This window comes from Apium graveolens, unplaced genomic scaffold (genome assembly GCF_009905375.1).
Source record: "Apium graveolens cultivar Ventura unplaced genomic scaffold, ASM990537v1 ctg6595, whole genome shotgun sequence".
In the NCBI taxonomy this organism is placed as follows: domain Eukaryota; kingdom Viridiplantae; phylum Streptophyta; class Magnoliopsida; order Apiales; family Apiaceae; genus Apium; species Apium graveolens.
The window spans coordinates 93,088-109,622 of NW_027419619.1; the positions used below are offsets into that span (position 1 = coordinate 93,088).

Here is a 16,535-nt window from a genome sequence, read left to right on the forward strand (position 1 = left end):
AAAAAAAAATATATTATTCACTAATTTGAATGAATTAACCAGTTCAACTAATATTTATAAAATTTTATCAAATTGAAAAATACTTAATTTTAGGATAATAGAATACAAGATTTTTAAATTATTATATGAAGAAATATTAGAGTAGTAATGAAAGGAACTTAAAAACAGTTTAAATAATGATATAATTATAATTTTTCCTTCGAATCCTTGAAATAAATCATGAATATCAATAATAAGTCTTTATAATATATAATTTATTTTTATATTACAACCATGATTGATACTCAGTTGCGTAAAAACTAGTTATAGATTGTTTGTTAGTGATAATATGAATACCATATATAAATTATTGCAATTTATTTATTACATAATTTTAATTTTTGAATAATTATAAATGCATGTTATTTAAGTAATCATTTATCTCACTAGATATTAATAGTGATTAAAAATGTACATAAATCAGATATTTAGCATATAAATAATTGAAATCATCGTAATTTATTAAGAAATGTAGCATACGACAATATACATGCTCTCACACACATATAACTTAGTGTTATTTTGGTAACCGTAGTGTAAATAAAAAACTAATATTTTTCCATGCATATATACGTTGAATTTCAAAAATGAACATTTTTTTAATAAATCAACTTTTATATTAACAATAGTGTAAATTTTACATTATTGTATATTATGATTGCAAGTCATCCTGACTTCAATTATGCATTTTTTATCATTTTAAATTGAGTAAGTTAATTATAAGTTAGTAGTGAACTCAGTAATAATATAGCCCGTACATGTAGTTTATTTAAATAAAATTCAAAATTTTTGGTTAACTCTGTATTCAACATAAATGTTATTTTTTAACTTTTTATTTGTAAACATACTAACGGCATTCTACAGATTAAGTATAATCGTTTCGTTTTAAACGTACAATGACTACCCTATTTATATTCATTCATTAATGTAAATTATACAACACATACAATAATATATATATATATATTTTGCTTAATGGTTTATATTTGAAACATTGTGTAATTTGTTATTGTCTTTTATGAAAATAATACACATTGATAAACAATCAACTTGTATTTGATATACGTTAGACATTGTACAACATTTACATATAAAAACCAATTAAGAACATTATAATGCAATATTATGCAATATTAAATAATAAAATAACACATACCTCATGATGTGTATGGAGGGATTGTGTACGCTGTATGTAATTATAATGATGTTTGAAGTAAATTTGAAATTATATTTAAAGTCATGATTGGAAATAAAATAGTGATTCAGGTTAAAAAGGTGAAATATTGCAAATGAAGGTATTATAAAATAAATTTATAATTGGAGATGGCCTAAATAAAGGAAACTGTATTCGGTTATGATATGGGCCTTAAAATTGGACACACCATGATACGAACAACATTGTCTTAAAACCCTTAAATTTTACATAAAACATAATTCATCAACATCCTTCAAATAACAGATAATTCATATTACATGAGAAAAGTTTTTAAAGACAAAATAAAGCATGCCAACATATAAATTCATTAAACAACTGCCATGGGTTGTTTAGGCCTAAACTCGAAACCTTGTACGATAAGGCCAGCCTTGAGTACATTTGTATCAGTTGACATAAATCGCGTCTCCACCTCATCATCATCATCTCTTGCACCAGTCTCAAACTCTGCTATCTTAATCTCCATCCATTCGTCCTTCCTCCACCGACTAAACTCTCCATTTCGTTGCTCAATGTTGTGTGCAGATGTTCTTGGATCAGGATAAACTATGCTAGCTTCATCATCAGGCACCTCCTCTCTTTCATTAACAAATCTAATGGATGTCTTTGCCGAATCAAGTCCGCAGGCATCCTCATATATTTTAAAGACAAGATATGTTTCATAAGTGGTGTGAGGAGATAACATTCCAATTTTCATTTTGCCACGAATATCAACACACCGCCCCTTGTCAAGTACAGCAACCTCCTCTGAAAATCTGTTCACATGGATAATACATTGAGGCATGAATGCCTGATACATGCGATGAGAGGACGACTTTAATCATATTCATCATGCGTTCGGAATACGTGTAAACTAGTCAAACTGTTTGTGAGTTACTCGAACTCGGCTCGTAAAAAATTCCAATTCGGCTGGGAATTAATCGAGCCGACCTCGAGTTCGAGCTCGAGTTTTTCAAATTTGTAATCGAGTCGAGTTTGAACTTCTGATTACTCGGCTCGTAAGGTTCGAGCCTTATTGAGTCTCTTTTATTTTCAGTTATTTTTATTAAAAAAATATTTTGATATTTTTTATATATTATTTATTTATTATTCAATCGAACTTGAGCCAAACCATCCTATTTCGAATTTTTGTTAATATTTAGTGAAATAAATTCGAGTTTTCAAACCGAACTCGAGCCTACCGAACTTTTTACTTGAAATTAAAAGCTCGGTCGAGTTCAAAGCTCGAACCCGAACTATTTTTATTGAGGTCAAGCCGAGCCACGGTCTAGGACTCGGCTCAACTGGATTACACCCCTAGTTTGGAGTTGTTGCACACAAAACTACAGTTTGTTGCGCAAAATTAGCTCAAATCCTATTTTATTAAAATTTTAAAATCTGCTCATTTAAAAAGTGTTTTTACCAAAAAGGACGAGGAAGTATGCTTTTGAAAAAATACGACCTTGTAGTTCTAATTCTACTATTAAATCACATTTAAAATATTTTTTTTTCATAAAATATGTGTATATTAATAATATTATAAAATATTAAATATCAAAATATGTGCATATCGAAAATATTATTAAAGATTTATTTTGTGAACAAACACTTTCTCTATCAATACTACAATTTTTAACAGTAATTGCCTAAAGTGATTTACATCTTTTACAAGATAATGTCATAGTGACCTGCATTTCATAAAATTGACTTGCATTCACGAATGGAGACCGAGAATAGTTAAAATTGTTTAGATTTATCTTTAAATTGTAATTAGCTGGTTGGGTGTGACCGGTGAGGTGAAGTTATTCAAATTATTTAAGGTAACAGATCAGGCTACATGTAATATAGACTTCTTATTTGCATTCATATAGGAAATAAATATGCATAATGCTGTATTTAATTATCTTTATTAGCACTACTGTTTTACTCTTTTCTGTTATTTTTTTGACCAAAAAAGCCAATACCTAAAGAGATTGCAAATTTTAACAAAAAGGTTTCGTCTTAGCTCAAAATTTTGTTATTAAAATGTTATTATTAATAGATAAAAATGTGAATATTTTGAAAAATACCCTTCATAATATTGTTTTGCTACTTTATTTTCAAAAAAAGCATTCCATTTTATACTTTAAATAACAACTTTTATCAAAATATTAAGCAAAATTTATAATATATACATAATTTTTTAAAAAAATTGGTATTGTGGGTTAGGACTATAAACAACCCATTAATTTGTCTTGTCACCCTCATCCCTAAATGCTTCTTTTCAATTGAGGTATGCATAAAATATAATACTACATTGTACAACTCAACACACAAGCTAACAGTTCCCAACTAGAGTGAATCCTCTTGCTATAACCATTGACCATAATTCCCACACTTATTAGTTTGTTATACTAGAAAGAAAATACTTATAACAAAGTTACTATGATTATATAGAGTGATGCACAAGTATTTGTAGTTACAACCGGATTAGTATTTAGCAAAATGTACCTTTGCATGTATGTAAATAATGCAACAATAATTATTCACATACCTTGAGTTACTATCATATAACCATTGCCACCACCAAGGAACAATGGCAAGCTGCCTAGCAGCTACCATTAAACATTTTTTTCCGCTTCCTTTATCCAACCAAAAACTCTGTTAGAACAATAATGAGATCAAGTAATTAGACAATTTAATTAAAAGATTTTGGACCATTCTCTTTTATCATGATACAAATACATAAGTAATCCAAAAATCATCATGAATAGTTCTAACTTCTAATACTTATTCATAATTTTTGGATAAATTATTGTAAATTTTTGGTTGTCAACTATCCAATCTTTACTCCCAATCATATAGCTACAAATAATTCATCTAAACACTAATTTTTTTTAATGGAGAAATTGAAGAAAATATGTCAATTTAGAACATTAATTACAAATAAAGAAATATTTAAATCTTTATGTCCTTACATTGACCAGTCTTTGAAGATATAAGGGTACATCTATAATATGTAAAATGCAAAAACGGCAGGGAATAAATTTAAATATATGAGAAAATTTAAATATATGGAGTAATACACATGGTAAACTTTGGTCATCCCAGTCTTAAAAAGAATAATCTTACCTTTCATTCAGTTGTTTCTATATATTGTTTTCCAACTTTGACATTTGATAAGCACTTAAATAAATACCAATAATGGAATCCCAAATAAATATTAAAGAAAATAATATTTTATATTTTAAAACTAATTTTCACGGGGAACAATTATTTTATAATCATATTTTAATTAAAATATGTATAAGTATCTTAATGTTAATTAAACACATATTTAATTTTTATTTATAATCTTTTCTAACAGTAATACATCTTTAAATCTTTAGTATACCTATTTTATTTTTAAAAACCTTATTACAAAACTTTACATTAATGAAATAATTATTGAAATTATATTTAATAATTATTATTATTTTACATACATATAAAATAAACACATATAACTATTTTAATTAAAACTTATATTAACAGAAAAAATACTGGATCTAATATTAAAAAAAAACTATCTTAATTGAAATAAAATTAATAGACAAGGATATAAAAACATAAAAAAATATCAAAATGTTAAATATTAAATATTAAAAACAATACACAGAAATAAACTTAGTAAACAAATAATAATATCAAGAAATAATTGAGAGAATTACCACATTGCCATCGTCCAGCAGGATAGCAGAGTCACAGAGAGAAAAATAAAGTTGTTTTTTCGTGGTGTAAGTCAAGGTGGAGATTGATCTCCTGAGAATTTGATTAATATCAGGTGGTAAAAATTTGTTCCATAACTCATCCGAATCACCCGCAGCCCTCAATTCTGTTGAAACACCTGAAGCTCTACATGTATCCTTGGGTGATGTGAATGATAATATTAACGATAGGCAATTCTCGGTAAGGTGCTCCATCTTAGTTCTTTTGTGATGTATGATTTCCTTCCCCAAATTTGTCCTAAAGTTGATTGTAATGAAATAATTTGTTTTTTATTATCTTTGCTCCCTTATTTTTAACGCTACCTACCAGAAAGGTTTAGATGTTTCTAGATTTAAGCTAAATGGGCCGATACCTAAACTAGGTGACCAGCTGGTCCAAAAGGAGGGATAATAAAAAGTGTGACCCCCTCAAGGTCCATCATGACCCATATTTTTTAAGGTCCAAAATTTTGACGACCTTTCTACACAGCTCATTTGAAAATAAAATGTTCACAAATTATTTTAACTAGCCCCGTGCTTCGCACACGTAAATTCCCTGCAATATACAAAAGTATTAAAAAATTTTGATTTTTCAAATAATGATTTTGAAATATACAAAAATATGAAAAATAATGATTTTTTGTAAATTTAAAAAATTCTAAGAAATTTAAAAATTGAATGATTTATTAAAAAAAGAAATATTATTATAAAATGCAAAATTTATTTGTAAAAATTTTATACTAAAAATATATCAATTCGTAATTGTATCTCGTACTTAAATTTCGATTAAGAAAACTTTTATGTTAGTTGAATTAACAAAGTCGATGTTACATTTTTGAAATTTTTTGAAACATATGATTCTAAAAAATGTTAAACTATTATACATAAAATTCTTGGAGAGTTTTTTTTAAAAAATTTAAAAAAAAACGCTTGGAGAAAAAAATTTAGGTTAAAAAATCATTAAATAATAAAAAAATTTAGGTTAAAAAATCATTAAATAATAAAATAATAAAATCATTAACTATTAAAATAAATAGTTGACTATTTATGTTATAAACATTATTGTAAAAACGACACGGCCCCTTACATTGTAAGATAATGTTTTTCTTTTGCTCTAGAAATTTTACTTTTTAAAAAAATTACTTTGAAAATTATAATCTAATAGATGTAAAATTTAAAGAAAAATAAAATATTTAAAATCTGTGCAGTGTGCAAATGTTCTTGAATTAAAAAAACAATGACTATATGTTTAGTCCAAACCTAACCACATAATTAATTTTAAATATTACTATGCTTTAATTTGAACTCTATTAATATTTATATGCAACAATCTCAAGTTTATTTTTTTAGATCTTAGTTATAAGATTTAATAAATATACAAATATGTATGTTTATCTAAAAAATATTTACAAATATGTACATTTGATCTAGTAATTTTATGTTTATTGTAATAAGATAGAAAAAACTTGTTAAGTGCAATTTTTACAAATTTGTGAGTTTATTTTCTCTAATTATAATATTTTATATTTACTTGTCTTTGTCTATAGATTATTATTTATAATATCTCTTTTTGCACCGTTTTTTTAACCTAATGTTAAACATCAAATCATAAAACAATTCTACCAATTAAAATTTAATACACACTATATTCTTACAAGTATAACAACATGGCAAATTATTTTTCTTTAAAGTTAGATTAATAGAGAAAAACACTATTATGCCTGATTCGATTGATCTTACATTTCCCAATTTTTAATCTCAATAACAGGTTACTGTAACCTGGACGATCACGATTAACAACTTGAACAAAAAAATATCTTCTCTCTCAAAGGTTAACAGCTAGCTATGGGGTTGTGCCAACCGGAAAAAATTTCAAAATGAGGGGACTAAGGAAGGTGAGTTGAAGGTAGCTAAGAAGGGGTTTAGTGCTGAGATCTTTAAACGGAAGCTTTAAATCAGATCCATTGGAGAAGCTTGAAAGCTAGGGGAGGGTTGGAATGGAAGGAGAAGAGTAGAAGTGTAGGAAAAAGTCAAGGGGAAAGGGGAAATGTCAAGACTTATGCGCAAGCATTAAAGAATGAGATAGACAAGATGGTGGATGTCAAAAGAGTTGTGGATGAGGGGGAGTGGCAAATGGTGCAAAGGAAGAAAAAGGTAGGGAAAGCAAGAATGGAGTCAAGTTTCACGATTTTTCTGTATAATATTCCGGGAGAGTGCAAAGCTAGGGAAATTTGGAATTGCTTGAGGGGTTCAGGGGTTATTTTGGATATAATTCTGCCTAGAAAAAGAGACAAAAGAGGGAAAATATATGGTTTTGTCAAGACAACTTCGGAGCTTGAAGCCAATACAATTATTCTTAATGTTAAGGTAAAGGGGGGTTTAGGATCTAATATTCGTATGAGTCTTAATGAAAAAAGGTTAGTAGAGATCAAGGAAAAGGAGATTTTAGGGTGTACAAAGATAATGTGGTTGGGTCAAATCAGATTAGGAATAGGGATGACTATAATAATATTAAGAAGGATGTGGTCAAAGTGAATGCTGAGGTTGGAAATAAGCATGAAAATGGAAATCAGGAGAAGGAGTTGGGGGTTGAAATGTTTGAATATATTGAAGCAGTAGTAGATAAAGATGTTGAGGAGGGTTTATATGATACCAAAGTGACTTTCTCAAGAACTGATGAATCAGCGAGCTCGTTGCAAAATAAGTTATGAGTAGAAGGGATTGAACAGGTCAATGTAGTGGGATTAACTTCTCGAAAGTTCTTATTAGCTAGTATGCATGACAAGGGGTGGGAAGAATATGCAGATAAGCTTTTTGAGAAATAGTTTAGGAGTTTGAGAAAATTTAAAGATGAGGATCTGGTTGTTCCCAGGACAGTATGGTTACAAAGCTATGGGATCCCAATGAATGTGTGGTTAGAAGAAAATTTGAAGGGCTATACGAGATGGTTGGGGATTGGATTTGTTGGTCCTATCAGAAAGATAATGAGATTGAGTTTTTTAATCCAGTCATTTGTATATCTACTACAAGAAGGGAAAAGATTGAAGAGTCCATGAATATATTATTGAAGGGAAAGCTTTATCCAATTAAATTTGTTGAAATTGAAAATGGGAAGGAGCTGAAGAATAAAATGAATTCAATTAGTTTATCTGAAGGAGGGATTATATCAAAAGTTATGAAGGTGTTGGAGGTGGATGGAAAAGTGCATGAGGGGAGGTTGGTTTTGTTAAATAGTCAAGCTGTAGAAGAAGTGGTTAGAACAAACTCTAAATCAACTAGTAAGGATTCTTTAAGTGAGCTGAAGTCTGGAGGGACAAAGAACATAGTTGAAAAGTCTGACAGTTTAGAGTCTGGTGTTTTTACTTGTACTTCACAAGGTACTTTGTGTAATGAAATTATTAAGCTCAAAGTCAAAGGAGTGGGTAGACCTAAAAAGAAAGGTAAAAAGTTTAACAATCCTTTTGACTTGAAAGGAGGTGTTAATTTAGGATGTAGGAAGTATCTTGGGAGAAATAATAGGTTAGGCCCTTGTTTAGTGTTTGGAGGTAGTTTTGTGACTCTGTCAGGAAACAAAGAGGTAAAAAGGAAAGAAGCTGCTAGAGAAATAATAGATTGTGCTGAACAAATGGGGCTAAAGGTGTTAGGGATAGAGAGAAAGTTATTATTGGGATAGCAGAGCAGCTGCAAAAAGGAGAATTGTAAGATTGAAGTAGTAAAGAAGTTGTACTGTAGTAAAAGTAAACCATTATGTCAGTAAAAGATATAAGAATAATATCTTGGAATTGTAGAGGGCTGTGTAATGATGTGAAGAGAAGAATGGTTAAAGATATGATCAGATCTAGAAGAGTTAATATACTGTGTTTGCAGGAAACAAAATGTATGGAATGGAAGAAATTTTGGGAGAAATCCATTTGGGTCAGTGGTCAGGTAGGATGGCTTATACAGAATTCAGAAGGTTTGTCAGGGGGACTGATTTTAGCATTGGATAATTTGTGTTATAAAAATTTAGGCTCGGCTTCAGGAAAAACTTGGCAGTGGGTTCAGCTCAAATGCATCTTAACAGATGAAGTTTTTCATATAGTCAATGTGTATGGTCCTTTAAACTTAAAAGGTAAGAGGCAATTTTGGGATGAGATATCAAAAATCTTACTTATCACGGGAAATGATTTGGTGTGTGTGCTTGGGGACTTTAATAGTATTATGGATGAAAAAGAGAGTATCAATTGCACATATAGAAGATTAGATGTGTAGGGTTTTAAAGATTTTGTTAAGAATAATAATTTGTGTGAGATTGGGTTGATAAATGAAAGTTTTACTTGGTTTGGTCCTTTTGGAAGGTGTAGTAAGTTAGACAAAGTTCTGGTGAATGATAGTTGGTGTGCTCGAGATAACTGGGAAGTTATGGAAATTAATAGGATGATATCGGATCATAGACCTTTGTTGATGTATGCTTGTAAAATTCTGAATGATCCAGTGCCTTTTAGGGTGTTTAATTGGTGGCCAAGAGAATAGTAATCCCTTTTTTAACCAACTGAGGCAATTTTATTTTAGTTTGATGACATTATATTGATTCCGCAGATTTCCTTTCAAATTTTTATTTTGTTATAGTCCGGTCCAATAATATAATGTTTTTAGTGGGATCAATAATATATATTATTTTATTTTAGCCTGATTCTTCAATAATATAATTTTATTTAGCCAGGATGGGTAATTATATAATGTTTTATTTTATTATTTTATTTTATTATTTTTAGTTTTTTTAATTTTTATTTAAGATTTGATCAATAAAATAATTTTGTTTAGCCAGGCCAGGTAATTTTTATATATTATTTTATTTTAATGAAAACCAATATACATATCACAATTCATTTATGAATATTTATCTATTTATGATATCTTTTTATGATATCGTAATACATATCTATTTTGTTATTGTCTTTTATTAAAATAATACACATTGATAAACAAAACTTGTATTTGATATAAGTTAGACATTGTACAAGATTTACATATAAAAAAAATAATGAAGAACATTATAATTCTAGAAAATGACCCATGCCTCGCACGAGTTATTATGCTATATTAAATAATAAAATAACACATACCTCATGATGTGTAATGAGGGATTGTGTACGCTGTATGTAATTATAATGATGTTTGAAATAAATTTGAAATTATATTTAAAGTCATGATTGGAAATAAAATAGTGATTCAAGTTAAAAAGGTGAAATATTGGAGATGAAAGTATTATAAAATAAATTTATAATTGGAGATGGCCTAAATAAAGGAAACTGTATTCGGTTATGATATGGGCCTTAAAATTGGACACACCATAATACAAACAACAATGTCTTAAAACCCTTAAATTTTACATAAAACATAATTCATCAACATCCTTCAAATAACAGATAATTCATATTACATGAAAATTTTTTTTAAAGACAAAATAAAGCATGCCAACAGATAAATTCATTAAACAACTGCCATGGGTTGTTTAGGCCTAAACTCGAAACCTTGTACGATAAGGCCAGCCTTGAGTACATTTGTATCAGTTGACATAAATCGCGTCTCCACCTCATCATCATCATCTCTTGCACCAGTCTCAAACTCTGCGATCTTAATCTCCATCCATTCGTCCTTCCTCCACCGACTAAGCTCTCCATTTCGTTGCTCAATGTTGTGTGCAGATGTTCTTAGATCAGGATAACCTGTGCTAGCTTCATCATCAGGCACCTCCTCTCTTTCATTAACAAATCTAATGGATGTCTTTGCCGAATCAAGTCCGCAGGCATCCTCATATATTTTAAAGACAAGATATGTTTCATACGTGGTGTGAGGAGACAACATTCCAATTTTCATTTTTCCACGAATATCAACACACCGCCCCTTGTCAAGTACATCAACCTCCTCTGAAAATCTGTTCACATGATAATACATTGAGGCATGAATACATGATACATGCGATGAGAGGACGGCTTTAATCATATTCATCACTTACCATGCGTTCGGAGTACGTGTAAACTAGTCAAACTGTTCGTGAGTAACTCAAACTCGGCTCGTGAAAAATTCCAATTCGGCTAGGAATTAATCGAGCCGAGCACGAGTTCGAGCTCAAGTTTTTCAAATTTGTAACCAAGTCGAGTTCGAACTTCCGATTACTCGGCTCGTAAGGGTCGAGCCTTATTGAGTCCCTATTATTTTCAGTTTTTTTATTATAAAAATATTTTTATATTTTTTATATATTATTTATTTATTATTTAATCGAACTTGACCCGAACCATCCTATTTCAAATTTTTATTAATATTTAGTGAAATAAATTCGAGTTTTTAAACCGAACTCGAGCCTACCGAACTTTTTACTTGAAATTAAAAGCCCGGTCGAGTTCAAAGCTCGAACCTGAACTATTTTTATTGAGTTCGAGCCGAGCCACAGTCTAGGACTCGGCTCAACTCGATTACACCCCTAATTTGGAGTTGTTGCACACAAAACTATGCTCAAAATTAGCTCAAATCCTATTTTATTAAAATTTTAAAATCTGTTCATTAGAAAAGTGTTTTTACCAAAAAGGTGGAGGAAGTATGCTTTTGAAAAAATACGACCTTGCAGTTTTAATGCTACTATTAAAACACATCTAAAATATTATTTTTTCATAAAATATTTGTATATCAATAATATTATAAAATATTAAATATCAAAATATGTGCATATCAAAAATATTAATAAAGATTTATTTTGTGAACTAACACTTTCTCTATCAATACTATCCTTTTTAACAGTAATTTTCTAAAGTGATTTACATCCTTTACAAGATAATGTCATGTGACCTGCATTTCATAAAATTGACTTGAATTCACGAATGAAGACCGAGAATAGTTAAAATAAAATTGTTTAGATTTATCTTTAAATTGTAATTAGCTTGTTGGGTGTGACTGGTGAGTTGAAGTTGTTCAAATTATTTAAGGTAATAGGCTACATGTAATATAGACTTCTTATTTGCATTCATATAGGAAATAAATATGCATAATGCTGTATTTAATCACCTTTATTAGCATTACTATTTTACTATTTTCTGTTATTTTTTTGCCCAAAAAAGCCAATACCTAAAGAGATTGCAAATTTTAACAAAAAGGTTTGGTCTTAGCTCAAAATTTTGTTATTAAAATGTTATTATTAATAGACAAAAATGTGAATATTTTGAAAAATACCCTTCATAATATTGTTTTGCTACTTTATTTTCAAAAAAAGCATTCCATTTTATACTTTTAATAACATCTTTTATCAAAATATTAAGCAAAATTTATAATATATACATAATTTTTAAAAAATTTGGTATTGTGGGTTGTGACTCTAAACAACCCCTTAATTTGTCTTGTCACCCTGATACCTAAATGCTTCTTTTCAATTGAGTTATGCAGAAAATATAATACTTTATTGTACAACTCAACACACAAGCTAACACTTCCCAACTATAGTGAATCCTCTTGCTACAACCATTGACCATAATTCCCACACTTATTAGTTTGTCATACTAGAAAGAAAATACTTATAACAAAGTTACTATGATTATATAGAGTGATACACAAGTATTTGTAGCTAGAACCAGATTAGTATTTAGCAAAATGTACATTTGCATGTATGTAAATAATGCAACAATAATTATTGACATATCTTGAGTTACTATCATATAACCACAGCCACCACCAAGGAACAATGGCAAGCTGCCTAGCAGCTACCATTAAACATTTTTTCCCCTTCCTTTATCAAACCAAAAACTCTGTTAGAACAATAATGAGATCAAGTAATTAGACAATTTAAATAAAAGATTATGAACCATTCTCTTTTATCATGATATAAATACATAAGTAATTCAAAAATTATCATGAATAGTTCTAACTTCTAATACTTATTTATAATTTTTGGATAAATTATTGTAAATTTTTGGTTGTCAACTATCCAATCTTTACTCCCAATCATATAGTTATAAATAATCATATAGTTACAAATAATTCATCTAAACACTAATTTTTTTAATGGAGAAATTGAAGAAAATATGTCAATTTAGAACATTAATTACAAATAAAGAAATATTTAAATTTTTATGTCCTTACATTAATCAGGGTACATCTATAATATGTAAAATGCAAAAATGACAGGGAATAAATTTAAATATATGAGAAAATTTAAATATATGGAGTAATACACATGGTAAACTTTGGTCATCCCATCCCAGTCTTAAAAAGAATAATCTTAGCTTTCATTCAGTTGTTTCTATATATTATTTTCCAACTTTGACATATGATAAGCACTTAATTAAATACCAATAATGGAATCCAAATAAATATTAAAGAAAATAATATTTTATATTTTAAAACTAATTTTCACGGGGAACAATTATTTTATAATCATATTTTAATTAAAATATGTATAAGTATCTTAATGTTAATTAAACACATATTTAATTTTTATTTATAATCTTTTCTAACAGTAATACATCTTTAAATCTTTAGTATACCTATTTTATTTTTAAAAACCTTATTACAAAACTTTACATTAATGAAATAATTATTGAAATTATATTTAATAATTATTATTATTTTACATACATATAAAATAAACACATATAACTATTTTAATTAAAACTTATATTAAGAGAAAAAATACTGGATCTAATATTTAAAAAAAAACTATCTTAATTGAAATACAATTAATAGACAAGGATATAAAAACATAAAAATATATCAAAATGTTAAATATTAAATATTAAAAACAATACACCAAAATAAAGTTAGTAAACAAATAATAAAATCGAGAAATAATTGAGAGAATTACCACATTGCCATAGTCCAGGAGGATAGCATAGTCACAGAGAAAAAAATAAAGTTGTTTTTTAGTGGTGTAAGTCAAGGTGGAGATTGATCTCCTGAGAATTTGATTAATATCAGGTGGTAAAAATTTGTTCCATAACTCATCCCAATCACTGGCAGCCCTCAATTTTGAAACACCTGAAGCTCTACATGTATCCTTGGGTGATGTGAATGATAATATTAACGATAGGTAATTCTCCTTAAGGTGCTCAATCTTAGTTCTTTTGTGATTTATGATTTTCTTCCCCAAATCTGTCCTAAAGTTCATTGTAATGAAATAATTTGTTTTTTATTATCTTTACTCTACCTACCAGAAAGGTTTAGATGTTTCTAGATTTAAGCTAAACGGGCCGATACCTAAACTAGGTGACCAGATATGGTCCAAAAGGAGGGATAATAAAAAGTGTGACCCCCTCAAGGTCCATATAAGTGACTTCTCTTGACCCATATTTTTTAAGGTCCAAAATTTTGATGACCTTTCTACACAGCTCATTGGAAAATAAAATGTTCACAAATTATTTTAACTAGTAATCTTCCCGGTGCTTCGCACATGTAAATTTCTTGCAATAATCAAAAGTATTAAAAACTATTGATTTTTCAAATAATGATTTTGCAATATACAAAAATATGAAAAATAATGATTTTCTGTAAATTTAAAAAATTATAAGAAATTTAAAATTTGTATGATTTATTAAAAAAAGAAATATTATTATAAAATGCAAAATTTATTTGTGAAAATTTTATACCGAAAATATATCATTTCGTAATTGTATCTCGTACTTAAATTTCGATTAAGAAAACTTTTATGTTAGTTGAATTAACAAAGTCGATGTTACATTTTTGAAATTTTTTGAAACTTATGATTCTAAAAAATGTTAAACTATTATACATAAACTGCTTGGAGAGTTTTTTAAAAATCATTATAAAAAAATGCTTGGAGAAAAAATTTAGGTTAAAAAATCATTAAATAATAAAATAATAGTTGTGTCATGGTTAATATTAAAATAAATAGTTGACTATTTATGATATAAACATTATTGTAAAAACGACACGCCCCTTACATTGTAAGATAATGTTTTTCTTTTGCTCTAGAAGTTTTACTTTTTTAAAAAATTACTTTGAAAATTGTAATTTAATAGATGTAAAATATTAAAGAAAAATACAATATTTAAAATCCGTGCAGTGTGCAAATGTTCTTCAATTAAAAAAACAATGACTATATGTTTAGTCCAAACCTAACCACATAATTAATTTTAAATATTACTATGTTTTAATTTGAACTCTATTAATATTTATATGCAACAATCTCAAGTTTATTTTTTTAGATCTTAGTTATAAGATTTAATAAATATACACATATGTATGTTTATCTAAAAAATATTTACAAATATGTATATTTGATCTAGTAATTTTATGTTTATTGTAATAAGATAGAAAAAACTTGTTAAGTGTAATTTCTACAAATTTGTGAGTTTATTTTCTCTAATTATAATATTTTATATTTACTTGTGTTTGTCTATAGATTATTATTTATAATATCTCTTTTTGCACCATTTTTTTAACCTAATGATAAACATCAAATCATAAAACAATTCTACCAATTAAAATTTAGTACACACTATATACTTACAAGTATAACAACATGGCAAATTATTTTTTTTAAACTTAGATTAATAGAGCAAAAACACTATTATGCCGGATTCGATTGATCTTACATTTTCCAATTTTTTAATTTCAATAACAGCTTACTCTGGACGATCACGATTAACAACTTGAACAAAAAAATGTCTTCTCTCTCAAAGATTAACAGCTATGGGGTTGCTGCCAACGGGAAAAAATTTCAAAATGAGGGGACTAAGGAAGGTGAGTTGAAGGTAGCTAAGAAGGGGTTTAGTGCTGAGACAAGCAAGAAGGTTAAGCTGGAGAGCAGATTCTTAAGCATTTCATTTGGGCATACAAGGATATTCTAGACAAGGAAACAAGTAAGAGTTTTTTTGAAAGCGATAAACAGGCAATAACGGAAGCTTTAAATCAGATCCATTGGAGAAGCTTGAAAGCTAGGGGAGGGTTGGAATGGAAGGAGAAGAGTAGAAGTGAAGGAAAAATTCAAGGGGAAAGGGGAAATGTCAAGACTTATGCGCAAGCATTAAAGAATGAGATAGACAAGATGGTGGATGTCAAAAGAGTTGTGGATGAGGGGGAGTGGCAAATGGTGCAAAGGAAGAAAAAGGCAGGGAAAGCAAGAATGGAGTCATGTTTCACGATTTTTCCGTATAATATCCTGGGAGAGTGCAAAGCTAGGGAAATTTGGAATTGCTTGAGGGTTTCAGGGGTTATTTTGGATATAATTCTGCCTAGAAAAAGGGACAAAAGAGGGAAAAAATATGGTTTTGTCAAGACAACTTCGGAGCTTGAAGCCGCTACAATTATTCTTAATGTGAAGGGAAAGGGGGGTTTAGGATCTAATATTCGTATGAGTCTTAATGAAAAAAGGTTAGTAGAGATCAAGGAAAAGGAGGTTTTAGGGTGTACAAAAATAATGTGGTTGGGTCAAATCAGAAAAGAAATAGGGATGACTATAATAATATTAAGAAGGATGTGGTCAAAGTGAATGCTGAGGTTGGAAATAAGCATGAAAATGGAAATCAGGAGAAGGAGTTGGGGGTTGAAATGTTTGAATATATTGAAGCAGTAGTAGATAAAGATGTTGAGGA

The 16,535-nt window shown here is 28.5% G+C and overlaps 2 protein-coding genes across 2 annotated transcripts; both read right to left on the reverse strand.

The window, feature by feature from the left end:
- Nucleotides 1-1,562: 1,562 nt before the first annotated feature.
- LOC141703382 (putative F-box protein PP2-B12) lies at nucleotides 1,563-5,172 on the reverse strand. The gene is made up of 3 exons (XM_074506912.1): nucleotides 4,921-5,172; nucleotides 3,765-3,871; nucleotides 1,563-2,007 (listed from the first exon to the last, which is right to left on the reverse strand). Exons 1-3 carry the CDS (start codon nucleotides 5,170-5,172, stop codon nucleotides 1,563-1,565), a joined length of 804 nt encoding a protein of 267 aa, XP_074363013.1.
- Nucleotides 5,173-10,428: 5,256 nt separating this feature from the next.
- LOC141703383 (F-box protein PP2-B15-like) lies at nucleotides 10,429-10,893 on the reverse strand. The gene has a single exon (XM_074506913.1). It carries the CDS (start codon nucleotides 10,891-10,893, stop codon nucleotides 10,429-10,431), a length of 465 nt encoding a protein of 154 aa, XP_074363014.1.
- Nucleotides 10,894-16,535: the final 5,642 nt, after the last annotated feature.